Source organism: Falco peregrinus, chromosome 1 (assembly GCF_023634155.1).
Source record: "Falco peregrinus isolate bFalPer1 chromosome 1, bFalPer1.pri, whole genome shotgun sequence".
Taxonomy (NCBI): Eukaryota; Metazoa; Chordata; class Aves; order Falconiformes; family Falconidae; genus Falco; species Falco peregrinus.
In genome coordinates, this window is record NC_073721.1 from 41717138 (window position 1) to 41744255 (window position 27118).

General features: G+C 46.6%; 1 protein-coding gene across 4 annotated transcripts; it reads left to right on the forward strand.

The window, feature by feature from the left end:
- Positions 1–6: 6 nt before the first annotated feature.
- On the forward strand, positions 7–26847 carry SLC25A25 (solute carrier family 25 member 25). 4 transcript variants are annotated; one of them, XM_055800053.1, is made up of 11 exons: positions 10356–10650; positions 11128–11320; positions 19655–19781; positions 19870–19957; positions 20748–20859; positions 21585–21743; positions 22503–22655; positions 22780–22887; positions 23135–23302; positions 23718–23868; positions 24312–26847. In XM_055800053.1, exons 2-11 carry the CDS (start codon positions 11228–11230, stop codon positions 24494–24496), a joined length of 1344 nt encoding a protein of 447 aa, XP_055656028.1. In that variant the 5' UTR covers positions 10356–10650; positions 11128–11227; the 3' UTR covers positions 24497–26847. The 4 variants fall into 4 exon arrangements, with proteins under 4 accessions (XP_055656012.1, XP_055656028.1, XP_027634001.1 ...); XM_055800037.1 differs by lacking the exons at positions 10356–10650; positions 11128–11320 and adding an exon at positions 7–337; XM_027778200.2 differs by having other exon boundaries at positions 10620–11320.
- Positions 26848–27118: the final 271 nt, after the last annotated feature.

A 27118-nucleotide genomic window follows, 5' to 3' on the forward strand; every position in this document is an offset into this window, starting at 1 on the left:
GGAAGCGTCGCCATTTGCCGGCGCGTGAGGAGCGGGTTGCGGGACGATGCCGGGGGCGCGGCGCTCGTTGGCCTCCCCGGTGGTGAGCGGCGTGCTCTGCCCCTGTGGCTCCCCGCGGGCCGCCGCCGCCGCGGCGCCCGGCTCGGGGGCGGAGGGCGGCGGCGGCGGGAACGCGGGGTCCTGCGGGCGGTCTCTGTGCGAGGCTTCCGAGCAGGACCGGCGTCTCCGCGCCCTCTTCCAGAAGCTCGACGTGAACCGCGATGGCGCTCTCTGCATCCACGACCTGGCCGTGGGCCTGGGCCGCCTCGGGCTGCACCGCACCGAGCTGGACCTGCTGGTGAGCGGCGGCGGGGCTGGGCCCGGCGGGGCTGCGCCGGGCCGAGGGGGCGGCGGGCCGCTGTCCTCGTCCCACGTCCGGCCCGCAGCGCTGGGCTGGCTCCGGAGCTCGGCGGGTTACGCGGTTCCCGGGAGCGGGACGTGGGCGCTGAGGCCCCTTCGCCGCGCCTCGGCCGGGGCAGGGGCCCGCCGGGTTGAGGTAGCAGCGGCCTGTCGCATGCCAGCACTGGCAGCCCGGGGGAGCCGGGGTGAGACCAGGCACCGCGGCTCGGCACCGGAGGGGTTTTAAGCATTCCTCGGCATCTGCATGAAAGTAGCACTGCTGACCTGGACATCAAACCCGGAGCAATCGGCTTGCTTGTTACATGTAGGCATGTGCTGTAGTAACTGCGGAAAATCAAGATTGAAAATGTGTTGTTTGGGCACGAAGAACCATAAACTACATTCTCTTTTCTCCAGGTCCGAGGACTAGAAGCTTGCATGCTTACTTAAATTTCTAAAAGATTTTTTGGAAGGGATAGGTGCAGTCAGGTTGTGCAGCTTTCATTGCATCATTGCGTTTCCTCACATTGGTCTGTTCAGCACCATGTTGCTACTCAAGTTTCTTGCCCAAGATGGCTTATATGTGCCAAACTCACTTGTCTATTTTAAAGGGTTTGAAATATTTTAAAACGTAGGAAGGCCACTGTGTTTGTACAGTTTGCACACGGAGTACATAAAACAGCGCACTGATGTGCTACTTCAGTCCTGGGAGCTGTGCTCTTTTGTGGCCACACAGCTCTTTGTGTGGTGCTGTATGCTGACTATTCTAGGCTTCAAGGTTCAACGTGATGTTGCTCTATTTAACTGTAATTAGTGCAATTTACATCTGTATGTGTTGGAGTAATGGGCTTGTAGTCAGTGCTTAGTCTTTTGGATTTTATACTAAGGACCATAAAAAAGCTGAGTATCTTGGGAGGGTAGTAGATAAACAGATGGGTGCAGTCAGGGATGTGCCATGTCAGAATGCCTCAGTCCTGCAGCAGGAAGGAAGACCTTAAGGATAACTTCTGAGTCACTGAAAAGACACTTCATTCAGGTGACAGTTCATATTCGCTCCTGGTTCTGGGAGTGGTGCCCCATTTCCATGCTTTAATTGCATGTATCTGTCCTTTCAGAGTTGCTAGTTCTTTTCTAACTTTGAATCTCTAACATTTTAACACCTAATGCTTCTTTTTGGTTGGCATCTTCCTTGCTGCTGTAAACTATGAGAGTTCTTTGGCAGTGTGAGGATCTTGTGAGTGGTTTAGTTGTGCTGTTTCTAAAAATAACGTTAGTGCCATGGTGATTTTCTGCTGTGCGCGTTTTGGTAATGAAATCTGATTATATCATATAAATCACCTGTGCATGCCCTGTGAAATGCTGACCTGCTGCCACCCATGGGTGCCGAATCCTTTACTTCTGGCAAAAGTCTGTCATCCACCAGAACGTTCTGTGCTTACACCTGCATGCCTGTCTCAGTTTGCATTCCCTTATCTTCCTGAGCATGTTATTTATTACAGTCTGACGTTCTGCAGGCTAGGAGGATGCACCATAAAACCAAATGCCTTTTTACTTCCCAGCAGATAGTTTCTTTGCTCGCCATGCTGTGGGAGCGGCAGAGAGGAACCGTTCTGCAGGGACTAGAACTGCTCTGTCGGAGGGAAGTGCTGTCTGGATGCTGCCTAACAATCCTGTCTTTCTGCTGAAGTCCTTCTCTGTCAGTATTCCTCAGCTCTTTGCTTCCTCTGCCTACTCTTCCGCTGCGCAGGAAGTGAGTGGTTAGATGAATGGAGTTCGCAAAGCATTGTTAGTATTGCAAAGCAATCCCCTTCAACAGTGTAGAAAGTGTCCGTTGAGAATGAGGATGCAGAGTTTGAAACTCTTCAGTTCCAGTTAAAGATGTGGGAACAGTCCTCAGAGACCTGGCTAGAAAACTTCTGCGTTGTGTCATTTTTAGGAAAATCAAGTAACTTCCTGTTTCCCAGGCAGTTCTATTAATAAAGTCATTCTTTTTTCTGCCCCATCCTTAGCTAATAATGGCATCTTGACGCTTGGGGTAACTAATCTGAAGTCACGCTTGAGAGAAGTGCTTAAGCATCAAGATGAAAACCTTTTTGATGTATCTGACATGGTGTTTGGAGACCCATTTAGACATAAATCACATGGGTTGCTTGTGATTAGTAAATTACTTGGTGGCTGTGTGCATTTTATTTTTTCCTTGTGTGCAATAGTATATTTGATATGGGAGTTCCCTTCTAATGTTTGGGAGACAGATGGAGAAATTATTAGACTCGTAATGTGAGGTTATCACCAATCTTAGTTGTGAGTTGCTAATCTCTTTGCGTCAGTAGGCTAAAAGTCCTTGTGGTAACAATAATAGTTTTGGGCTGCAACTTGAAAAGAAAATGAGCAATATTTTGGCTCCTTCAGTGCCTGAGAGTTCTCACTGAGATAAAACCCTTTGTGGCATTCTTGGAAAATTGCTGCCTTCTGTTTTAGAGGTGGCCTTCTGTGGCGGGGGAGAGAAGGGGTTGTACTTAAATGTTCTTTGAGATGGAATTTGCTTATGTAAACGATGCATTTTTTTAAACCCATGCTGTTATCTTTAAACCATTTGCCAAATACACTGTACCAAATCGGTGAGCCTTCTAACGAAATGCCTGTTTGCACTGGTTAGCATGAAGCAATTCACATACTTCACTTTGCTTGAACAGTAAAGTGATAACCACGTGGAAAATTTTTTAAGGGCTTTGTTCTGCTATGCAAAGGGGTAGTCTTCTACTGCTAAATTACATCTACTGGTCTAGTCAGTCTCCTGTTACTACTACTTTGAGCTCTCTCATGAACATTATGGAACTGGCAATATGCACTTAATGGAAATATGAGTGGTTGAACTGGAACTATTTTTTCTACTTTGTATCTGGAGATGACGTATTGTTGAAAGGATGTGTAATGGTAGTATTTGTGTATTTGCTAATATAACTGTTCTACTGATCCCGATTAACTGCAGGGCTGGAGTGCTGTTCTAAAACCTCATCTCTGCTGCTGAAGTTTGGGACAGTTTGAACTGGTGGAATTATTCCCAGCTGACAGACTGAAATGGTGAACTTTGTCTGCAGCTACCTCTTCTGTGGTGGTTCTGAGCATCTTCTGCTGGACTAATTCTCTCAGCTTTAAGAAACAGAGCAAACATAACTCTTGTCTCTTTTCAGTTACAAGTTTCTGGTTGCCTCTGCTGTAATGATGGTCATCTCCTTGGCCTTGTGATACTTCCTTCTCCCAAGTTCATATATGTGACTGCCTATTACTCCCTCGGTATCAGCTACCCCATGTGAAACTGCATCAACTCCCATTCTGCTGAAATCTTCACATCTGCTTTCATCACTTATTTCTTTGCCTGGTATCTCCTCTTTGATCTCCAAGTTCTGGCTGTCCAAATTCCCATGCAAGTTCTGTTGTTCACCTATCACATGTACTGAAGAAGCATAACTGCACTGCTGCAGCTGGACCCTGCAGTGTTCTGTTTGCTTCAGGCCTCTCGTCTGAACAGTTTTGCCTTTTTAAGTATGTCTCTGGACTCTTCCAGCTGTCAGAGAATGCTGTATCCATGCTGTTCTGGGAGAGCTGATCACGAGAAACTTCTTCTACTGTAGCAGTTGCAATCATAAAGAAGTTTAATCTATTTCTGATCAATACTTTATCTTCTGTCATGACATCACTTAATTCTTCCTTTCAGATTTTTTTCCTGTAACTATTCTACTTTCCAAGACTTTTGAATACTCTGTATTACACTATGCATAATGTACTAAAATTCTAGCAACTGTAAGGGGTAGAGGAAGCAGGGAATTTTTTCTGTGTGGTGTTTTCACTTGTTTTCTGTTCACAGTCATCTAGAAAAGGAGGACCTGAGTTTTTATTCTGTTACAGAAGTGTGTTTATGATAAAAAAAGGCAATATTCTGATACTGTTTTGTAATTTAGACTGGAATATCTCACCAAACCTATATACATTCAGATAAAACATCATCATGGTTTGTATGTCTTGAATCCTGCTGGGGCAGTTGTGGAGCTTTTAGCCAGGCCTTTGTAATTCATCATGAAGAGTTGTGCAGCACAAGGTCGTATCAAACAAATGAACCTGTTAGTTTGAAGTTCCAGTTGATACCCTTCCTTCTGCTGAAAGGTATTTGCCAACAGCTTCTCAACCACCCAAAGGACAAGTGTGGATACCCTGAACCAGTTTAACACAAGGTGAAACTCCTTTCAATAACACGTTAAATAACTCCATGCATTTATGTATAATTTTATTAAAATAGCAAGCAAAAAAGATCATATTTTCTGGGTCTGTAGGGAGTGGAGGCCTGTTCTTGCTCTTTGTAACTTACAAAATGTGTGGTTTGTTGAAGGCCTCATTCTGATGCGCTTGGGAAACCTGGTGCAAGAGTAGAACTGTAGGTCAGTGATAGAGTTGTAGATAAGCCTTTAAATCTGTGGTAAGTGGATGAGCTGGTGTGAGTTCTGGGTTCTGGGACCTCCTCTGATTTAGGTGTGCTAAAGACTCAAATGACCTCTTTGTGATCAGCCAAATGAGTTCTTGACAGCTGATGTAAAGACTGTGAGAAGAAATACAGGGGCTGGCTTTGGCCAAGGAAACTTCTCAGCACAGTGTTGGTTATTAATAGTCTTGGCCAGCAGCCTCCTAAAGTGAGAGCTTTGCTGGGTTGGAGGGTGCACTGTGACAATGACTGCCCGGGGAGGCTGGCTGGCACACTGGCTGCCTGCGTTGGTGGCTCTGCCTGCACCCAGCAGTTTTATGGGGGAGGGCAGGAGGAGGGTGATGCTGGAGACCAGGGAATCTCACACTGCAATGGTGGAAGCCTTTCCTCAGGCTTGGTCTCTGGTCATCAGACCTGCCTTGGTGTGATTAATGTATTAAACTAGCAGTGTGCGTCCACTTGGTGTTCAGAGGGGTAGATAAGAAGCAAGTTTTTAGATGCAAATCGTATGGGAGAAACTTGCTCTTCCATAAATTTACCTTGCATATAAACAAACAATTGTGGATTAAGCAAGTGTTGCTTTATGTTCATGTACGTACAGGACTAGGTATGTAACTCTTGAGAGATGCAATCTTGGAACGTTCTTCCAGGATTGCGTTTTGTCCTACCTTGGCAACAAATTGGAGAAGCCTGGTGGTGCTCAGGTTTAGCAGAGACCTTTGTCCTGTTTGCAGAGTGATAATGAACGAAGGATACTGGCTGACCTTTGTGAGACACAGATGCAATTTTGACTTGAGCATATAAGTTTCAAATGTTGATGTTGTGTGAGAGCCTCTGTGCAGAAAGGCACCCTGCATGTTGCTGATGGGGCCTTGCAGTGTTGTTTCCTGCAAGATGCTGCGTGTTCTGGACTCTTAGCGAAGTTTCACCCAGAGCCTGAGTGAAATGAAACCACAAAACTGAGCCAAAGCAACCAATTGTGCCTGTGTAGAATATGTAGCAGGGTTTGGTTTTTCAGCACTGTGTTCTGTAGAGTGTTATTTAGTTACCGGGGCTAGGTGCCTTGGTAAGAGGTGGAAAATGTCTTATCCGCATCTGCACTGGATTATTAGATTACTAAAATAAACGCAGGTAAAAAACCCCCAGGACTTCAGTATACTTGCTGTTTAATTTTTTTTAAAAAGAAACAAAACCAGTGATGAATCTGTCTGAATATTGAGCAGAACCCTTAAATGGTTGATGAGTGTTAATACAATGACATCAGAGCCACAATAAAGACTTGGTCTCCTGTTTGAGAGCCTTAAAAATGGCGATGCTGCAGTTCCATGCTCTCGGTTGCATATATTATAATGTGATATGGCGTTGGGAGGAGGAGAGGGGAGGATTTTTTTTCCTTTCAGACCTACTTGTAGTAAATGGTAAATGAGTCTTTGTTCTTGTTCACGTCCTGTTGCTATATTCGTCCCTCTAAATGTGGGACATGAGCAACTTTAATGATGCCTCAGACTTTGTCTCGGGTGGAGAAGCGTAGCTGTGATAACTAGTGTCAATGTGGAAAAGCAGCAGAGATGTCAGGTTTTTTTTAAGTCATGTGTAGTGAGCTGCAGGGAAGCTTCTGGCCGTTAAAGTGGCTTGTAGTGGAGAATTCTGCTGTAAGAGAAATTACTGAAATTTTTAGTTTGTGAGTTGCTTGGAAAGGCAAAGCTGTTTGGTATGTGAACCTACATCGCTTAGCCGAAGGGGAGTGTGGGCTGTGTGAGAGCAAGCCTGGGCCCGGGCTGCTCAAGGGCCATCATTTCTTACTAGCTATTTTCCTGGTTAACTTTCTAGTGCAGCAAGCATTGACTTTCTAATTTCTGAGTGCCAAGGATGCCCTTTCTCTTGGTCAATCCCCAGTTCTTCATGTGATACGACACGACCTCAGTGGAACTCGTTCTGGGCAATGGCTGTGCACTTCCCCCTCCCTGCCCAGCTCGCTCCGTATCCCTGTGTTTGGCACTGCCCCCCCGGTTGCATTAATATGTCAGCTAGAATTGCTAATCACTTGTGCCAGGGTTCCTATAACGAGGTGACCTGGGTTTCTTTGTAGTGTTCGCTGAAATATGCTGTGTCACCTTAATATATTAACATAGTTGAGTGTCACTGGACAGTTTAATTATTTAAGCAGTGGTGGCCAAGACATTTAGATTTTATGGCGTGGTGCAAGAAGCACCGTGCAGGGTTAACTTTGGCTTTCTAAAAAGTGAGAACTACTTACCCTTTCCTCAGAAATTATATTTTAAAAGATAAGCGTTAACTGAAAGCATTGTGGTGGCCCGTCCCAGCTGGGGCGGGCTGGGTGCTATCTCTAGGTGACAGGCGTGGGCAGCGCTCCTTGGGGTGCTCCCAGGGCAGCTCCCGAAGGAGATGAGTCATGGCTGATTCCTACGGGGTCACCTAAGGAAGAATACGACCGCAGTGGCAGCTCTTCCTGTGCCAGGAGGAGGAGAAGGGTTGTTGCTCTGAGTACAGCTCCCTTCCCTCTGCCTCCCTTTTCACCCTCCCTCTTGCATTTTTTACGTGTTAGCTAGTTGTCTGGTGACCAGGCTCGCATTCTTGCTGGAAAATGCCGTGCATTTACTCAAAGTCTTCTAGAAGCCATCTTAAAGCAAATGGTCTGAGTCTGAATTTCTGCCCAGTACTACCAGACTGGAAAGGGCAAGCATCTGTTTGAAAACTGGAGTTTCAGACTTAGCAGGTACTAAGATGTGGCCTGCATGATGCTGCTGCAAGAGGATACAAGAAACCCTGGGTTTGTGGCTTAAAACAGATCCTCCTTCTGACAGCTTGCAGTACTGAGTAAAATACTGTTTTAATTAAGCAAAACATGTCATTCTCTTGCTGTTTCCTCTCTGCTTTGTCTCTGTTTGGATAGATTACATGACTTCGTTGTTGGCTTCTCCTCCGGCTATCTAATGACTACCTGTTTTGGTGGCGTGGGACTTTGAGGCTACCTGTCACAGGTACCCTGTGTTCCTGTGGCTGGTGTGCTGGCTGAGAGCCAGCTTTCAGATCAGTCTTCGTGCTTTTCTGCCTTCAAAATCCTGGGCTTGGTTCATGGAAACACTGGAATTGGAGGGCTGACTGTTTCCAAATGAAGCTTAGGTTGGGAAAGCTGTTTCACTGTGGCCTAGGTGTTTGTTCATGATTTCTAGAAAAAGTGGATTTTTGTTCCTTATCCGTTCCTTTGTGTCACTGTGCCAGCTGGACTCGGGGTATTTACTGCATCTTTTCTTATGTGTGAATGATTGGCTTTGTGGTGGGGTTGGTAAGGTAATACTTCCCTGCAAATTCCCTGTAGGAGAGCATTTGTCTTGCCTCTAGCTATAATCATCTTGTCGTTACTAGGTTTATTATTCTGACCTAATAAAATTCCCCGCTTGGTAAAAGAAATGCTTTTTTTCCTTCCCTAAACATGATTAGAAAAGTCTGTAGTTCTCAAGGAGCTGTGTGGATTAGTGCTGTGGCAGAATTCCTCTGAGGTTTTCTTTAGTGAGGACAAAGGCCAAGGAAGCATTGCTGAGTTTCTGCTTTAATTGCACCCCAGGCATGTAATTTCTTGCACAAATTATTATTTTACTGTGGAATCTTTGCATAAACAAAGGAAGATGGGGTCCCTGCCATGCATGCACCACTAAAGCTATGCAGAGAAACTGTAAGCAATCGTGTCAGGTAACTCCAGCTGGTTTAACAGGTCCTTGCGAGGAGCAGCCCAGCATTAAGTGGCCACTGAGGATAAATCTGAAGTCCCACTTGGGTGCTTTGCCTTCCATGTGGTGGCTTGTAGCTCTGAGGCTGAGGGGCCTGTCTGCCTGCTGCCACAGCAGGCAGCTCCAGTGCCCTTTCCACGTGCAGTCATGCTTTTTTGGGCGATATCCATGAGTATCCTCAACTGGTTACCCCAGCAGAAAGCTCTGTAATTTTTGGCTGGGTTAATGAGGTTGTGAGGGGAGCAAGGTAAGTGCAGAGCTGATGTGGATGTGAGAGGACCTCTTTTAGCAGCCAGCACTAAGCTTCTGATCGGTTTACTGCTTCTTGTGAAACAACAGCCTTAGGCTAATAGAAGTTGATTTTGAAGAACTGTACCCCGTTCAGAAAATCTGCTTTGCTCCTCCTCTGGCTTGAGAGCATTAGAAACTTTCAAATATCATCTTAAAGGGTATGATTTACTGCGTTTTAGAAAGTACTTAACTTCTGTGCTTGTAATTGTGATGACTGGCAGCAACCTAAGGTAATGGAGACATGACAAAATTCCTCGCTCTTTTTCTCCCCTGGGCTTTTGACCACATCCCAAATAGAACGGGACTGTGCCATTCCTCAGAGAGGGACAAGGCTTTCCCACATCCTCACCCCAGTGTTACTGCCTCTGAATTCTGTAAATTTTTTCTATTTTGTTATGTTTTTTATTTTTAAAGGTAAAAAACGTTGTTGCGTAGTCTATGTAGGCCTTATAACTGAACAGCATTTTTTCTTCTTAAGTAATTCTGAGATGTATTTGCAGAAGAATTCTTTTTTTTTAATGTGGTGTCTTCTATGTACTGGCGTCTCACTTTTTCCATTACTCAGGTTGGTCAAAGGAATTCACCATCAGCAAGTTCCTGAGCGTGATGTTCACTGTTCTTCCTCTCAAATTTATTTGCACATTGGCTACTTAAAGCTTGCAGTCCTTCAAGGTTTTGGATTTTGTTTTACAGATATTATATTATGAAAATGTTTCCTACAGTCTGTCACTCTCAAAAGTTAAAAGCTGGAAATTGAGGTGCTCTGCTCCCTGTGGATCTTGCTGTGCTACTGCGAGTAGGGAGCCCCAGGTGATGGAATCTGTGGTCTCTACTTAATTATCCTGCATGTTAAAACCCCCAAACTGTTCTCTTATGGAAAAGTCATAATGCATGGGAAAGTGAGGCATGCAGTGCCCTCTGTCTGTAGATTTTTTTGGACTACAAAGTTGTCAGTACTTTGAGATGGAAAATGAGCCCTTACTGTCTCTGGGCTGCTGTTGTGCCTTGCTGGGCTGTGCCAGGTGTGGGTGCTTGGTTCCACCAAGGCGGGCTGGCTTTGCCAGTGGTGCCCAGACTGGGCGGCCAACAGCCCCAGCCTTACAGCAGTGGCTCTGAGCAGTTGCTGCTGCGGTAGCAGAGGGAAACGACATTCCTTGTAGAAATTCAGGGAATGTCGTGTATTCCGTGCTTGATATATTGATACACACTTGTGTTGCTGCTCTGGCTAATCCTGCCCTTGACTGTACGGTGACCGGCTCCTTCAGCAGAACTCGGCCTGTTTGACTAATAGGCGGTAGTTTAACCACAGCGTATTACATCTTGCACAGATGAATAGCCATAAACGCTGTGTAAGCGTGTCGCTGTGTTGTGCTGAAAACCAAATGGCAGAAGCACAATGCAGCACCAAAGGGCCATTGTAATGACGGATGAGACTAAAATAGACCGGGGAGAGAGGGTGTAGTTAGAGGTTAATTCAGCCGTGGCTGGGAAAAGCCGGCTTCTCTCCGGAGAACCATCTGCTGCTCTAACAAAGCGCCGCTGCCGAGAGCCCGAAGCGGGTGCGTACGCGCCCCGCCGCCCCGCCGCCCCGCCGCCCGGCGGCCTCTCCGCGCGCTGCCTCCTGCGCCGCGGGCGCGCTCCCGCCCGGCTGCGCGCGCCGCCGTGCACCGGAGCACCGCAGTGCTGGGAGCGAGGATTGGCTGGGCGCTGCTGCAGTGGGGATGCAGCCTGGGTGATCAGCCGCGCCGCTCGCCTGAGGTGCCGTTAGGATGAGCCGGGACGCGCGGGTTCATTGGCAGCTCCGAGAAGCTTCTCTCGGGGAGGTTCCGCTTTAGCTTTGCTCATAAGCGCAGCGTCCTGGCTTCGCTGTCCAAGCAGTCTCCAAAGCTCAGCGTCTTGGCTTCTCTGTGCCAGGGGTCTTGGGCTTTGTCTGTTGCCATCAGATTTCTGAGGCTCTGGTACAATGAGCTGCTTGTCAGGCCAGGCACGACTGCAGTAGCAGCAATTTCAAAAGGCAGGAAGCGTCCGCAGGAGCGGTCTGTAAAGGATCTGAGCCCGTGGAGTCACTGGGCTGAACCTCCTGCTGGCTGCCGGGCCGGTTCCCATCTTGGGGGTGCTTGGTAGTGCAGTCACATCATCCTTGGCAGCGGGCAGCTCCTGAGCACGCAGGGTTTGCCTGCCTGGGATGGTCGCTGGAGCAGCAATGGTGCAGACCCTTTGGCATTTTCTGTCTAGCTTCCTTCCCAGGGCCGTATGCCAAGGTCCTGCAGATGAAAAAGTGGATGAGGCCAGAAACACCACCCCGCTTCCAGGCCCCGGGGAGAAAGGGCCAAAGATGTTGGGGAAGCCACAGGACAGAGGGACTGATCCCACTGAAAGGAGACCAACTATCCTACTGGTGGTTGGACCCGCAGAGCATTTTCCAAAGGTAACGGGATATCCAGGGGCCTGCGGAGGGGTTGGCGCACATGTGTGTGTGTGGCATGCCGGGAGCAGGGGTGTTGCAGGTGGAGTGTGTGAGTAGCTGGGTATGTGTGTGTGTATTGGGGAGGGGGAGAGGAACAGGAAGAGGGAGCGGGGTCCAACGTGTGTGCTTGCTAGCAAGGAAACGTGGGGGGGCCATGGGAATGACTGTGAAGAGAGGAGGTGATCTAATAATTCAGACGTGATGTTCAAGGGGGGGGAAAATGCTCTTTAGGGACAAGGGAATACGGGGTCTTGAAGGTTCCTGGGCAACTTGTAAGAAGCGTGACTGAGAGGGCAGGGGATGATAATGCAGGTTAGTGGCAAGTCCCACCCCTGTACTGGAGATCAGCAAAAGATCAAATAAATCCTAAAATGTTCCAGGCTCAGTCTCTGGTAATTTGGCAAGCGTCTGGAAAAACTTGCATGTTTTCAGCAAATGAGTAGCTGGCTGTATTATTTTAATGGCACAGCCCAGAAGAGAGTAAAGTCTGTCCCTGAGGAGAAGGTGGCATAAGGGAGAGACCAAAATCCACGTGAGACTGGGAACTTCCCGAGGGGTTGGAGAGCAGGGAGGTGGTGGGAGGTGGTGGGAGCGTGCAATTGGCAGAGAATAAATGGTGAGGCTTTGTCGGGGGGGAGGTGAACAAAAGCTGCTTAGTTCAGTGCCTGGGCTCCTAGCACAGAGCTGGCTGACTGCACTTCTGGTTTATTTTTCATGGGGGGGAATGCTGTCTCCCCTGAGGATGGTGCAGTCAGCTCGGACCACTTGTGGTTTAAAACCAAGGGTGTGACCTGGGATTAGGGGAGAGGGAGTTGGGCATAACCCCTGCAAGCACTGGGAACACAGTTGGGATAATGATGAAGGGCTGTAGCAGGGGTAGGGGTGCATGACTTGTGGGGTCCAGCTTCTTTGACAAGGAGTCGGGCTTGGTTGTTGCTGCAAGCTTTCCCTCTAAAATAGGGGACAAACAGGTTTAACTTGTAGAGGGGACTAATGTCTGTTCTGCTGTGTTGAATGGAAAGAGGCAGGGTGGCATTTTGCATTCTGGGGAGCAGAAGCTGCTCCCTGCTTGAATCAGCCTGAAACACCTTCAGGAACTTTTGCCTTCATCCCTATTGTTGGCAGTTAGCACTGTGCATCCTTTTCAAAAAGAAGAGCGTGCGCATTTTGACAAGAGGAGGACTTTTGTGCACAAAGGTTGAAGAAGGACAGAGCCTCAGAACTGAAGGAGGTTATGATGAAAACCTTGAAAGCGTAGGGCTGAAAATCTCTGGTGTCTTCCAGGGAACAATGGTCCCTCAGTCAGGGAGAGTCCATCTGTTCACACCTGCAAATGAAGCCTTCTCTGAAAGCTGATACCAGTCTCCTCTTTCCTGTGTGACCCTGGAAAGTTTTACTGCACTGGAATCCTGAAACTGGCTAATGGAGAAATACCTAGAGGATAAGGACGTGGTAAAATGGAGTTATTGCCGCTTAGGAGGTAACTGTCCATCTGCTAGGAGGTTGTGACTGTGTAATTTTAGCCTGTCCTGATTGTAAAGTAAAAAGCACTGTAAAGCTCTTCTGTTGAGGATTATGCAGATATGTTTTACCTTGCAGTTCCAGCTGGCTAATACTGCATCCAGCCTTCATGGCTCAGCTGATGGACAGTAACTTCTTAAGTTGCAATGACTTGTTTGTGCTTGATCAGATATCTGTGTTCTAATTACCTGTCTGAAGGAGAAGTGTTGCAAAAAGTCTTGTACAGCCTTAGGGATAGATTATAAACCACTGTGAGCAAACTATTATTTGGTGATTAAAGAAAACATGGGGGATACATGGTGTTTGTTCTCTTGCCACTGATGGTCTGTGACCTTGGGACATGTCTCTTGACTGGTATACCACTTTTTGTAAAAACACCTGTAAGTATCTATTTGCTAAAAGCAAGCAAAATATCATGCCTGATACTGGGGTTACTGAAAGGAATTGACACGTATTGATAAACTTGACAAAAGTGCATCCTAGCCATGTCTCTTCAATCTCCATGGTGTTATTGGCTTGTTTCTGCTCAGATCCTGCTTAAAGATAGCGATTTCAACATGAGGCTGTTTCTGCAAATGTGGGAGAAAACACTGATTGCAAATATGATGCGTTGGCCCCTGGGTGTGTGTACACAGGAGAGAGGTATGATCTGCTCCTGACGCCACCACCTGGACTTGTAACTTTGGATCTGTGTGTTGTCAGTGGAACAGGTCACCTTTCCTGGTTACCTTTATGTCAAATACCATGTAGTGTTGTCTGCCTTCCCTGGTCTCTGTGCTTCCCCTTGCACAGTCGTGGCTGGCTACAGCTCTTAACGTTGCTGGAGTCTCTTAAATGATTAACTCCCCTCTTCGTATACTTTACACTTTTTGTTTGTGCTCTCCGAGGACTTTCTGTACTGTACAATTAATTATAAGCCAGTTTCCACAAATTAAAGAAAAACAAGTCAGCAGAACCTAGTGAAAAATTCGAGCAATAAAGGTTCTCTCTGGCCCACGGTGTCCTCACCCAGAAAGCTGTTTCACTGGTGAAGGAGGATGTTTGTTATGTAGCTGTGACGCTCACTGGCACTTGATATTTTTAGATTTATTTTTTTTTAAATAAGCAAAGTGAATTCAAAATTAAGCAGCATACTTTTCTGCTCCTTGTATGGCTGCATCCTCTAACCCTTTGGGGAGGTACCTTCTGGAGCTGGTGTAGTAAACCGGTGATGAAGCAGAAGCCTAAAAGGCTTGGGAAAGTTAGCATTGGAACAGCAGGATATTGAAACAGGTAACTGGTGCAGCATTTAAATTCTTACCAAATCCTATAAATAAAACGAAAATGAGATTGCAGCTTCCTTGATGACAAGAAAAGTGAGTCTTCTGTAGAAGGAAGATGGATGCATCTACTGTTCCGTTTAGCAGAGGAGGCTTTTAGCTGGCTTCACATTGACCAAAAATGTGTAAGTCCAGCTCTGTCTTCGTTGGCAGAATTTTTGGATAGAAGAAGTATCAGGGAGGACCGACTTGAAAGGACTGACTTTTTTTGGAGATCTGTGCCCTGTCCTTGGTTTGATCAGGAATAGACAGTGCTAATGAGGGATGTACTGTCCGTAGCTCATGTCTGAAGGCCTGGGGTGGGTGTGCTGCTGCCTGCAGGGGCTGGGGCAGTGGTACAGTTGACCCCACACTGGTCATGTTCCAGCAGCACTGATCCCTGCAGCTTTGGAGAGCTGTCTTCCAGGTTTATCAGATTTTTTTTTTCTTAGGTGGATTCTAAAACCTTGTTAATGCTTAAGTTCCCTTTGTCATTAGAACCAGAATTGCTGGTATAAACTTCATTTGTAATCTGTCTTTCCTTCTTAGCTTGCTGTTCTGTAATTAATACCCTGCTTAAAATCAGCTTTCTTAACCTCATTACCTTTCTCTTTTCCTCTGACGTAGGTAGTAGGGCTTTTTTCCTAAAATGTGCAGATTTTGCCTTTTGTCTCTGGCTGCCAACTCCAGGCAGAGTTTATTAGGAAAATCTGCATCACGTTGGCATAGCAACTGAACTGCCAAGCAGCTATAATAGTGATGCTTGGCAACTCGTGGGAAGGACTACAGAGAGTGTTAAGGCTTGGTAGGGCAGTTTGAGTTACATTTGTTCACTTACTACCGGGAGCTGGGGGAGAGCTGCTCGCCTCGGTCAGGCTGGAAGGTGCTTGCTGCTGGCTGGTGTTGTGCAGCAATTAGCATGCTGCTTGCCGTGAGACTTGCTGGGAAGGCTGGGGTGTGCTGTTGGTGTGCATGTAGTGAGCTGCTGCAGCTGATCTTTAAGAGGATCTGGAGTCTGAGAAGATCCTATTTTCGTGCGGAGAGACGTCAGCAGGGAGTAGGTTAAGCCTGGTTAGGTAATGCAGCAGTAGTGCCATGGTGGGTGAGGTGCCTGGGAGAGGGCGTAGGAAACCCTTGTAGGGCACGATTCTCAAGGGTACTGAATTGCCGTGAGTTGTGATCTATTAAGATTTGAAAAAAAAATATCCTTGAATAAACCCCCAGATTAAAAAATATTCCCAATTTGTGTGATTAAGATGCAGCTCCACAAACAGCTTATTACAGACCTTGGCTTTTCTTTAGAGAATGAAATACCACGGTAAAGACGTAGAGGCCCCTTGTGCATTCAGATCTGAGGAGGGAAATGCTTATTGGACTTTGTGCTGGCCAGGCAATCTGTCTGAACAGAGCAAACACAAGAAAATGTTGCTGTGTCCAGCAGTGGGGAAAGCTGTTAGCTGGACTGGCTTAGACCAGTTTAGCAAACATGCTGGGTTACTTCAAGTGCAGGCAGGATTAAAGTGTGTTGGTTATTGGCTATGGCTCTTTGTGTACTCCTGGTATGATAGCTTCTCTTTGATGAATATCAAAACTATATTTCAAAATTAATGTTAGTAATTCTGTACTGAGCAGCATTGTTACCTACTGCACTACTCTGGTACTCTTTCTGTAGAGCCAGGTGTTAACCTGTACATCAAACTCCACTAAATGCTCAGAAGCCTTTAATTATATCTGCGTTAAATGATGTGTGTGCCATGCTCCTGCTTCAGCCTGGCCTTCTCCTGATGAAAGCTCAGGAACTCGCTTACAAAGTGGTTAAATGGTAGAGACTGGTAAACGTTGTTCTGCCCAGGCCACTTCTCATTATAGCACATATCTGACTGCAGTGTTTAATTGTAGTTGGAAGAGGAGGAAAAACTATTAGGCTGGGGTAACTGCTGTGCAGATGCTTAGCTATGAGGCTTTGAAGCAGCTGGGTCTGTTTTGAAGCCTGCCCTTGGTTTTGGTGGGTTCTTGGGTGTTTGGTGCAATGGCAAACCTTCCCCACAGGCTTTATTGCTGCCTGTGTTAGTAACTTGGCGTGCTGCAGAGGTGGTGAGCGTGGTCTGAGGGCTTGCCTGCTCCAAGCTGGCACAAGTGGTTTTGGGAGAACTTGCAAGCAAAGCCAACCAACTCGGGCATAGCAAAGTAACCTTAGAAAAGTGGAATTTCAAGGCTTTTGCTTAGTCTGGATGTCCTGAATACGTCTGAAAGCAGTAAGTGGTTGACATCCTGCTCCTAAGGTGGTTTTAGAGGAAGAATTTTTTTGGTAAGGGGAAGACAGTGAGAGCCCTTCCGTGTTGTGTGATGGGAGAGGTTATGATCAAGACTGGTCCCTATTGTGCTGCGTGTGTAAATCCTCAGAGGGGTGAGAACGGGGTCAGGAAGGGCTGATCGGATGTAGGGAACAGCAAGTGAGTGTCTCGGATGTTGGCCAGAGCCTCTTGGGTTAAAGGAGACTATCGTTAAGAGTTAAGTTGTGGTGAGGTGATGTAAGGTCTCTGGGCTTAATGGGAGCCTGGTGTTGAGCAATGGGAGGCAGCTGGGCAGTGTGGGACAGGACTGTACAGCCACGGTTTCCCTTTTAAGTAGAAGGGCTGGGCTTGTACAGCCAATCCCACCGGAGCCAGCTGCCTCATAGGCATGTGTCATGGGGCTCTGCTGGCATTTCCTTCCCACTAAGCGCTGAAATTAGCTCAGGGGAGTCATTCAGTTTTACTTCCCTTCCTGGCTGGTCTGAGCAGGGTGGCTCAGCAAGATGCTCTGCCTCTGTCTGTATGTGCCGGTGTTCGGGGAGTCGCAGACGGAGTTTCAATACTTTGAGTCAAAGGGGCTGCCAGCTGAACTCAAGTCTATATTCCGACTCAGCCTCTTCATTCCTTCCCAGGAGTTCTCCACTTACCGCCAGTGGAAGCAGGTATGGCTCCGAGGGAGGAATGGGGGGGAGCGAGCAGTGGAGGAGTGGTCATGGACAGCATAGACATGCTTCCCTTGCCCCTTGGCAGGGATTGCTGAAGCAGTGTGGAGCCGACTGTTTTCTTTTTTATTATTTTGGTTTGAATTGGGTGAGATCTCAGTGCCTCTAAGATTGCTTAAAGCAGTTGATTTGATGCAAGTTAAATAGAAAAAGGTGGTTTTTCTTCTGCTTTAACTGGTCTGCGCAAATATGGTGTTTCGCATCCTCTTCCTTTTCCTCCTTCTTGCACCTTTCTGCCTGCCTCCCTTCTGACAAGGGGCGTGTAATCCCATGTCAGCTTGAGCTGATGCGAGTCTCACCGTGGTGAAGTGAGCTGGTTTGTGCTGTGAGCAGGAGGGCAGCTCTGTGCGAGTGGTGTGGCGGTGGTGGAGTGAGCCAAGGAGGTTGTGCAAGTGTTTCCTTTGCTGCAGAAGGGAGATGCACTAACCCGGTGGAGCGCTCTGGCTGACTATGTCACAGCCTTTGCTTTCAGCTTGCTGCTGCTGGTGTGATTTTCGTGACCAGGTTGTCAAAAGCGTAGGCAACTGATTTTTGAACAGCAAAGCTGGATAGGCTTTTTGTACCTTTGTGCAGACAATACAAGCAGGGGTTGTAGCAGGCTTTAAGGTGTATAAGGACCCAAAGTGCGCAGCAAGGGCTGTGTGTTATGCAGGTGACCATAGAAACATCTGCAGCCAGCATAGCTGTAAATGACCAGTTCTGTCTATGGAGATTTTGTATTTGCTGTTAAAGGCGAAGACCTGCAGGCAAATATTTGTTCGTATTGCTGGAGGAGATGCTGGGAGCTTGGCTTTCTCACCCTTCACACGCATGTTGTGGGTTACTGTTTGACAGGCTTGCAGCATTTTTCCTTTGCGATCGTGGAGGAAGAAGGCCAGCAGAGCAAGGCAGCCTTTATTACCTGCGGTCTCTGATCACTCATCGCACATCTCTGCGGTTGTTAGGGGCGTGCTGAGAGAGCCGGAGCAGTTGCACTGTCACATCTCTCTTACAGTGCTTTCGAATTATTAATGCCTGTCAACTGGTATGGGGGTTGCCAGTCAGAGGGAAGCCCTGATTCAGCTGTTCAAGGCCAATCTGCTGACATGTGAGGGGTGTTGGTCTATCTTTAGCCCACAAGTTGAATGTGGGGTCATATCTGAACTTTAAAACAGTCATATGATAAATTGCAGGTTAGGAATACCAGGCATACCTCAAAGGTCAGGACAGCTGGGGCAGCACTTTCTTATTTAAGGTTCAGAAAACAATTAGGAATAATCCTCATGGCATTAGTGCTAAAGTGACAGGACTTGGTGGAGTGAGAGAGAGTGAGTTTTAATAGTGAAGTATTTAGTATTGAAGTAATTAAATGCCATTGAAACAGAAGAGTTAAGGCTTATGAAGGGGACTGGTGCTCACAGGCCAAGGAAACACCACAAAAGCTTATGTTTCCCTGTTACCTTTAAAGTCTACATATTGAACAAAATATTGGTGAAAAGAGGGTTAGCTTAGTGTTCAATCTCGGCTCAGAGCTTCCTTAACAACCCACCTGCTGTTCACATAGATTTACATAAATTCACGTAAATTTAGGTGCTGCAGTAGGCTGAAACACACCTCATTTAGTGCAGCTCAGTGATTCATCTTGAAAAAGACTTACAAGCTGTCGAAGGCAAGTGACTGAACAAGAAGGGGAATAGGAACTCCCTGAGCCGCATTCCTGCAGCCCGGAGATCACCTCTCCTGTCAACAAGTAGCCACGTGCCCTTAGATAGGACAGTCCGTCTGCTATTGCCCCATGCTGGGGTGAGTTAATTAGTCGTTTACCTTGTCCTAGATGTCTGGCACAGAGTCTGATGTAGATTTCAGCTGTCCTACTAAGAACCTTTTCTTGTTCTATATGCATCTTGTGAGAACTTGTATAATTAAAGCATATAGCTTCAGGGTGCCTAAACCAGTTCATAGGGGTTTTTATCTTTGCCTGTGTCCACTAGAGCTGGACAGGCTTTTTCTGGTTGGAGTTAGTTATTGCCAGAGGGAGTTGACTTCTCTAAGGATCGTAGTAGGCATGAAATTCCTTCTCCTGTTCAGGTTTTTTTATTGCCTGAAGTTTTGTGACTCACTTTTTTAATGCAGATCTGTTGCCTCGTACTTAGTTCAAAAACCTCCACAAGGGCTTTGTAAGGTGTTAATCAGGACACAAGGCTTGAGATTAGACACGTGATACTGGCAGAGTATCTCTGATATAAGCATGAGGCATTTCATCTGTGTCACTCTTTGGGAGACAGTTGCCTGGAATCAGGTGACTTTTCTGCACTACCGCTTTGCTCAAATTTCTTTGAGGAATTATCATAATTCTGTTGGCTGCTTTCTGGAGGAAAAGTCAAAGTAGTGTAGGAAATGATCTTTAAATATGGTAGAAGGAGGGACAGATCTGTCTGAATGAACAGAAGAACTGACAGTTTTTGATTGTTTTCTGAACAGAAAATTGTGAAGGCTGGAGACAAGGACCTGGATGGACAGCTGGATTTTGAGGAATTTGTTCACTATCTCCAGGATCATGAAAAGAAGCTGAGACTGGTCTTCAAGAGTTTGGATAAGAAGAATGATGGTAAACACCTTTTTCATGCTCATGAGTAGACTACTGCATGTGTTACCTTGTAATATGTGTACTTGAGCTCACTGGCTTATCTTTGCAGGCCGTATTGATGCCCAGGAGATTGTGCAGTCTCTCCGGGACCTGGGAGTCAAGATCTCTGAACAGCAGGCTGAGAAAATACTGAAGAGGTGAGGATTCAGCTGGCTTTTCTGTTTTACTGTTGAGGGGGTTAGAAGGAAATGTAGGGATATGGAACTCATCTCCTCCTACCCTGTACATGCTTTCCAGAAGCTTCAGCTCTTTTGCCTGTTACTCTTAATTTTGATTTTTTTTTTTTTTTTTTTTCCCCCCCATGAATTGACACTTGTAAGGTTGTAATGCATTAATGGAGAGTTATTGTCAGTCTCTTTATCTTCCTGACCTGTTGTGGGGAAGTGCTTGCACCTGACCTGATTTGCATCCCTGTCTGATTGTCCTGCTGCCCTGGGCTTGCTGCTTTGGACACGGACTGTGCAGTTGCTCTTTGGAAATGCTAAGTGCTTTATGCATGTGGCACTAACACGTTAACAACCACTTATTTGTGCTGTTTTTTCCTCTTTCTTTCCTCTGCTACCTTCCCTCTGTGTGTTTGCCTGTGTGTCAGAATAAGGACGGGACACTTCTGGGGTCCTGTCACCTAGTAAGTATTATTTTCCCTTCAGTGTCAGTTACGTCCCGAAGTTTGATAGGAGGGGGTGCCACTACTGTGGGTCAGTTAAAGGGGAGAGAGAGGGAAGGAGAAAGGGAGCCCAATTCTACCTCTCTGTAGTGTTCGGTGAACAGAAGCTTTCCTAGTTTTGTCTTGTGTCTCTTTAGAAGTCTTTTAGTAGTTGCTTTGCAAAGCTTTTTTTGATGTAGGCCTGAATAATCAAAGGGAAGGGAAGGAGGAATTTGTCACCCAGTGGGAGCCTGTACTCATCTAATGATAAATCTTTTCAGCATGGATAAAAATGGGACAATGACAATTGACTGGAATGAGTGGCGAGACTATCACCTGCTGCACCCAGTAGAGAACATTCCTGAAATCATCCTGTACTGGAAGCACTCCACGGTATGAAATAGTTCCTCTGCAACAGGTCCTGGTCCTTCCCCAGCTTCTCAGTCAGTCCTGACCCCCAGGAGCTGCTATCAGCAGTCCCTATCTTTCTCTTCATGGTTCAATAGCTGCCTTGTAGCCCTAGAAGCCCGATTGCTTCCTGTCCTGTCCTGTTATCTTGCCACCTATCACTGGCACAGCTCTGAAGCCTCTGGCACAGGTGATAACAACTGCACGTTCTGCAAGAAGATGAGGGTGTTGACTTGGCTTGCACCTCCGAGAGCTCGTACCAGTGGCCAGCCCCTGCTGGTTCAGGACCTGTTAAGACTAGAAGTTGACTTGACAGGCAGCCGTCCTTCTTGGAGATATTTCAGGGTGTGTAAATAGCATGTGACGAGGTTAAACTGGTTGCAAGCTTGGAAGGTTCCAGAGAGGTCCAGCTTTTTTGCCGTACAGCTGCCGGCACTTGGTAATTTTGTTCCTCACTATGATCTATAGTATTTTAATGCACATGAATGTTGAGCAGTTGAAGCTGCTTTGACAGAAATAGTGTCAGGTTCCCCCGTGACATGCTATAGCAGTGGCAGTTCCTGTGGCCGGACGCAGCAGTTAATGACTATAGATAAACTGCTGGAATAAGCATAGCCAGTACTTCAGCACTTAGCACTGATAAAGAACAGTAAAACTTTGTCAAGATCACTAGTTGCTGAAACATTTCTTGACACTTTATACTTTTGCAGATCTTTGACGTAGGAGAGAATTTGACCGTCCCTGATGAGTTCACAGTGGAAGAGAGGCAGACAGGGATGTGGTGGAGACATCTGGTTGCAGGTGGAGGTGCAGGCGCCGTGTCCAGAACCTGTACAGCTCCCTTGGACCGCTTGAAAGTGCTCATGCAGGTATGATGGAGCAGTTCCGGTTTGTTTGAATACCCAGGCGGATTCCTTTAATGTTCTTGGATGCCTGGGAGGTGATAATGTTTGTTGACACAGTACAGCGGGCTGTCCAGGATTGATCTCATTGTTCTTGTATTGTTATTTCTGAAGACTTTTTGGGTTATTTGAATGGTCAAAGTAATGTTAAAAACTTATCTTTCATTGACTAGAAAAAAATATAGAGAATCTTTTGGGAGGCAGACATGTGAAAACTGTCAATAGTTAAAGGGCTTTGTGGTTCAGAGTACTGGAAAACTTGGGTTTTGGTGAAACAAGTTCTTAGTCTTGTGTTGCTATGAGACACCCTGAGGCCATTGTAGCATGGTCAGCTGGCAGAGCTCATACTCAGTATAAGAAGTATTATCATCATTAGAAAGGAGTTAGAAAAACTTGAATTTGACCGGCTTTGTCACTGTACCTGCTCTTGAGCCAGCTGAGAAGTTTACCCTGGGTAGCTGATCTTACACTGGGTGTTGCCTGTTTTAACCTTTCCTCCCATTCTAGAGTGAGATATTGATTAATTTCATTAGTTAACACTAGACTTTGCAAAAAAGAAAAGAAGCTTGCTTTCCTATTGTAGAAGTTATCTGGAAGGGATTAAAGCCTTGGCAAATCCCTGGGTAAACAAAAAAGCGCCCTTTTGTCCCTGGATTACAGAAAAAACGTAACACTGTCGTAATCAGGGCTGGAAATAATCCAAGCTTGCATGCTGTCTCTCCCCAGGTTCATGCCTCCCGCAGTAACAACATGTGCATCATTGGCGGTTTTACTCAAATGATCCGAGAGGGTGGACCAAGGTCACTGTGGCGAGGGAATGGCATCAATGTGTTGAAGATTGCACCAGAATCTGCCATTAAGTTCATGGCCTATGAGCAGGTGAGTAAAGGGGCACAGACAAGTCTGGCTGCAGAAGGGCTTGCAGAAGGACAAGCTTAACAAAAAAAAAAAAAGATGGCTGAGAGTACTCAGCGAGCCTCAATGTCTGTCTTGGCTTCCACAGATCAAGCGGTTCATTGGTACTGACCAAGAAATGCTGAGGATTCATGAGCGGCTGTTAGCTGGGTCTCTGGCTGGGGCCATTGCACAGAGCAGCATCTACCCGATGGAGGTGAGGCGGGTGGCTGATAGTCCAGCCCGTGAGGGGTCATGGCAAGGTTCAATGGGAAAATGTGGGTAGCACGTTAGCACTACGATAGCATAATTAATGAATTCTTCGTGGTGATGTGGAGTAATATGGCTGACATGACGCTTGCTGTAGTCCTGCCCATCATGCTCTGAAGAATGACATTGTCTATAGATTTTTCTCCTATTGATTCTCCTGTAGGCCTTCATTGGTATTTATTCTTGTCTTCTAGGTTCTGAAAACACGGATGGCTCTAAGGAAGACAGGACAATATTCAGGCATGTTGGATTGTGCCAAAAACATCCTTTCGAAGGAAGGAATGGCTGCCTTCTACAAAGGCTACATCCCCAACATGCTGGGAATCATTCCGTATGCTGGTATTGACCTGGCAGTCTACGAGGTATGAAGTCTTTAACTGTTGTAGGGCTGTGCTGCCTGTGTAGCTTTATCACTGTCAGACCTGTCAGTTACTACAGTTTAAATAATTTATTGAAGCTTTCCTGATCAGCCTGATGGAGCACAAATAGATTTTTTTAACCTAAAACGGCCTAAAAGATAATCCGATACAATGATTCTCCTTTCCTGGTCAACATCATGCATGGTCCCTTGTTTCTTAGGAGAAAGTTGCAGCACGAAATTAAGGAAGGGATTTTTCACAGGCACTAAAGTAGCAGTAGCTCAAAAAGATTTGAGAAGCCATGTGCTTCTGGCTGAATTGGCACTCAGCTTTCCGGGCCTTTACACTAGATCTTTTATGTAACGTGATGTTCTTTTGATTGCCTCTTCACTGTTAACATCTGGCTTGATCCTTCCAGACACTAAAAAATGCCTGGTTGCAACGCTATGCTGTCAACAGCGCTGACCCTGGAGTCTTTGTTCTGCTGGCTTGTGGCACCATCTCCAGTACCTGTGGACAGCTTGCCAGTTACCCACTGGCTCTTGTGAGGACGCGCATGCAGGCCCAAGGTGAGAATTTCTGGGAACTGTGGGGACTTGTGTCATGGTCTCTGAGCAGGGTAAAGGTCCTCCAGCGTAAACATTGCAACAGCAGCCTTAACTGGCCCGTGCAGCTAAGCAGTAGGCTATTTGCTGTGCTGTAAGAGGACAGGATGGACTTTGTGCTGCCCTTAGCATCTGGGGCCAGCCACCTCCAGGACAGAGGTTCTGTTTTGCTCGGATCAAGAGTTTTGGGCTAAGGGCATCTGTGGAGCAGTTTGACAAAATGACTGTGATGTGCAGCATGGCTATGGCTTGCTGAGAAGTTAGGTGCTGTTCCCCATGAAGCACCTTTGCTCTGTGAGCATCCACAGGAAGCATGTGAATCAGAACTGCTCTTTGAGACAGGTGTTATCTTTAAAGTGTTTTCACCATGTAGGCTGTATTATTTATTGTGGGTTTTGCTATTGCAGCTTCAGTGGAGGGTGCTCCCGAAGTGACGATGAGGGGACTGTTTAAACACATTCTGAAGACAGAGGGAGCGTTTGGTCTTTACCGGGGTCTGGCGCCGAACTTTATGAAGGTGATCCCAGCTGTAAGCATCAGCTACGTGGTTTATGAGAACTTGAAGATGACCCTGGGCGTGCAGTCACGGTGACCACAAGATGCTGAGGACTTTGAACTCTGAAATCTTGGGGTGCAATCCCAAGACGTATAGCCATCTCTCATTCTGTGAATGTGTTGACACTAAGCTGACTAAGCAAAGCTGTGAAATCTCAGATAGTTTGTGAGTCAGTAAGGGGAAGGGGAGGATCTGGTGTCCTTTGCCATCTTGCTACTCAGAGCTCCACAATAAACCATCACGTGGTCCTTTTTGGACCTTTTGGGAGACCAGGAGGTGAACTCCTGGGAGAATTCTAGGCACAGGTTGCTGAGGTCAGTTCCCAGCAGTATGGCAGAGTAGCAAAGATTTGGGTAACAGATCTGCTTTCAGTGTTGTGTGTACAGAGCTGTTCGCCTGCAGATGAGCACCTTCTGACTTGCTGAAAGAGCTTCTTTTTCCATTCAAAGAGCTTCTTTTTCCATTCAGTTGTTAACTTCCTACCTGTTGTTTAAATTTGTACAAACCTTGTGTAGGAGCTGCTGCCACACCAGGCTTGTTATTATGTTTACATATATTCCTTTGGGTAGGAGACATTAATGTTCTGCTTCCAAGACTTGACATGAGATATAACTTTGAACTATACCGGTTTTGAGGGCTGGTGGGCAGTGGTTTATCCAGTCAGGCTGAAGGTTACTTAGGCCAGCCTGATGAAGAATTAGGATTATTTATTTTTTATAGGTTTAAGTGTGTCTCATAAATCCACTAACAAGATGCACTTACTAACAGAAGCAGCAGACTAGAGCCTGCATGCCTGTATCCTTTGCATGCTGGGATTGGCTTGTCTTATACTCAGCAGGGGCTTGGAAAGGGGAAGGCGGGAGAGCCCTGGGTGGACTGGCACCTTGATGCATGGCTTTAGTGAACAAAAGACAGTGTTTCACAGCTCCTGTGCAGGCGTGCTCCCAGCACGACATGAGCCCCTGTGCAACATTGCATGGACCTCTGAATTCCATTCTGCCTGCTGCCAAGGATAGCCGGTGGACCTTTACCAAGCCCCGTGCCTACGCTGCTATCTATCTCTTTAGACCTCTTTGTAGATTGGTGTTCAGGTTTGCGTTAGCGGAATGGAGTCCCCAAGCCAGGAGTATGCTGTGGGAAGGGGTGTTAGGGGCTGGTTGTCACTGGGGGAGGTGAGCCTTTAGTCCTGAAGACATGCTTGCTTTTGTTTCAAAGGGTGCTTTTTGTAAGGCTAAGGGAAAGAGATGGCTTTAAAATTTCTCTGACCACATTATGGGCTACTTTAGTTGATAGGATCTGGCTTCTGAGGCCTGGGAGATCCTCACACAACTTTTCATTTTGAGCAAAATGGACCAGCGTTTCATTCCACTATTTTACTGCTTAAAGCATATTTATTTTGTATTTATTTGAACAGAGTTATGTCAGACTATTTTTATAGACTTGTTTAAATATTGTTACTGTGCTTGTTTTTCTCCTCTTTTAAGAAGTTCTCTATTTGTTCTCGTACATCACACAGCTGAGCCATGGGGAGGGGCACTAAAGTTGCTTGTGTACCTTCCCTTTGGGGCTTGAGCTGCCTTTCCCATGCCTGGGGCTGTTGCTAGAGGACCTCGGCCCAGAGAAATTCTGTAGCGAGAAGCCATAGGAGAGAAGGGAGCAGGTAAGGAAGCAGTACCTTGGGAAGAGGGTGCACTGTGAGGCTCGCCTTACTTTGGAATTGCCTCTGTGCACGGCTAGAAGGCTTTCAGGTGAATGGCTGAGGTTGGGAAGTAGAAGGTCTGTGAATGTTGGGTGTCAATGGTTAATTGAGAGTGAGCTTGGGGAATTTTTAGGTAAGGGGGGTGGGGAGAAATCTCAGGGACTGAAGAAAACACAGGTTTCCAGAGAGAGAAGGAGACTTGCACTTGGACACAAGCTGCTGCAGTTGTGCTTTGAGGCTGAATCAGCAGACCCTGCTGCTGAGCCAGTGCTCTTCACATGCAAGGTGGGCACCGTGGGGAAGTGTGTGAGGAAGTGGGAAAGGACTTGCTAGCACTCAGCAGCTGCTTTTTTTGCTGACAGATTTTGGTGGTTTGTGGAGAGCCTTTCAGGAGAGGCTCTGCCTTGACTTTTCTAGTGCTGTCAGTAGTTAGCCACGTGGAAATCTAGCCTATCTGGATTAGCGATATGATTTTTTTTTCCACCCCCCTCTTCTTGAGACCAGTCATAAATTCTGCAGCGGCTCCTTCCTACCAGTGTGGCCTAATGGGAATATGAATATCAGAATGCAAAAATCAATGCAAAATGACAACCATCTTTGTAGCTATAACCACAAATTGTTATAATGCAAATCTAACTTGGATTCTTCATGTAGGGAACAGTCTGCTAATAAAGGTCTGTCAAAGAGATACCATGTGTCTGCATCTCTTTTTTGGTATGGTTTATTGGTGCTGTTTGTGGCCAGACTGTTCTTGGGATGATTATCACCAAAGATGCTGGCACTGGGAAGGATCATCCCTATGTGGACCTGGGAGAACAGAATTCTTCTTAAAAGGCAAAACCAGCAAAGCTGAGGTCAAGGTTAGTGATGATGGTGATGAGTCAGGGACGTTTGGATTCTGTTAACCTGTCTGAGTGCTGCTGGACTTTGCTCATCTGTGCAGTATCCATAACTCTGTT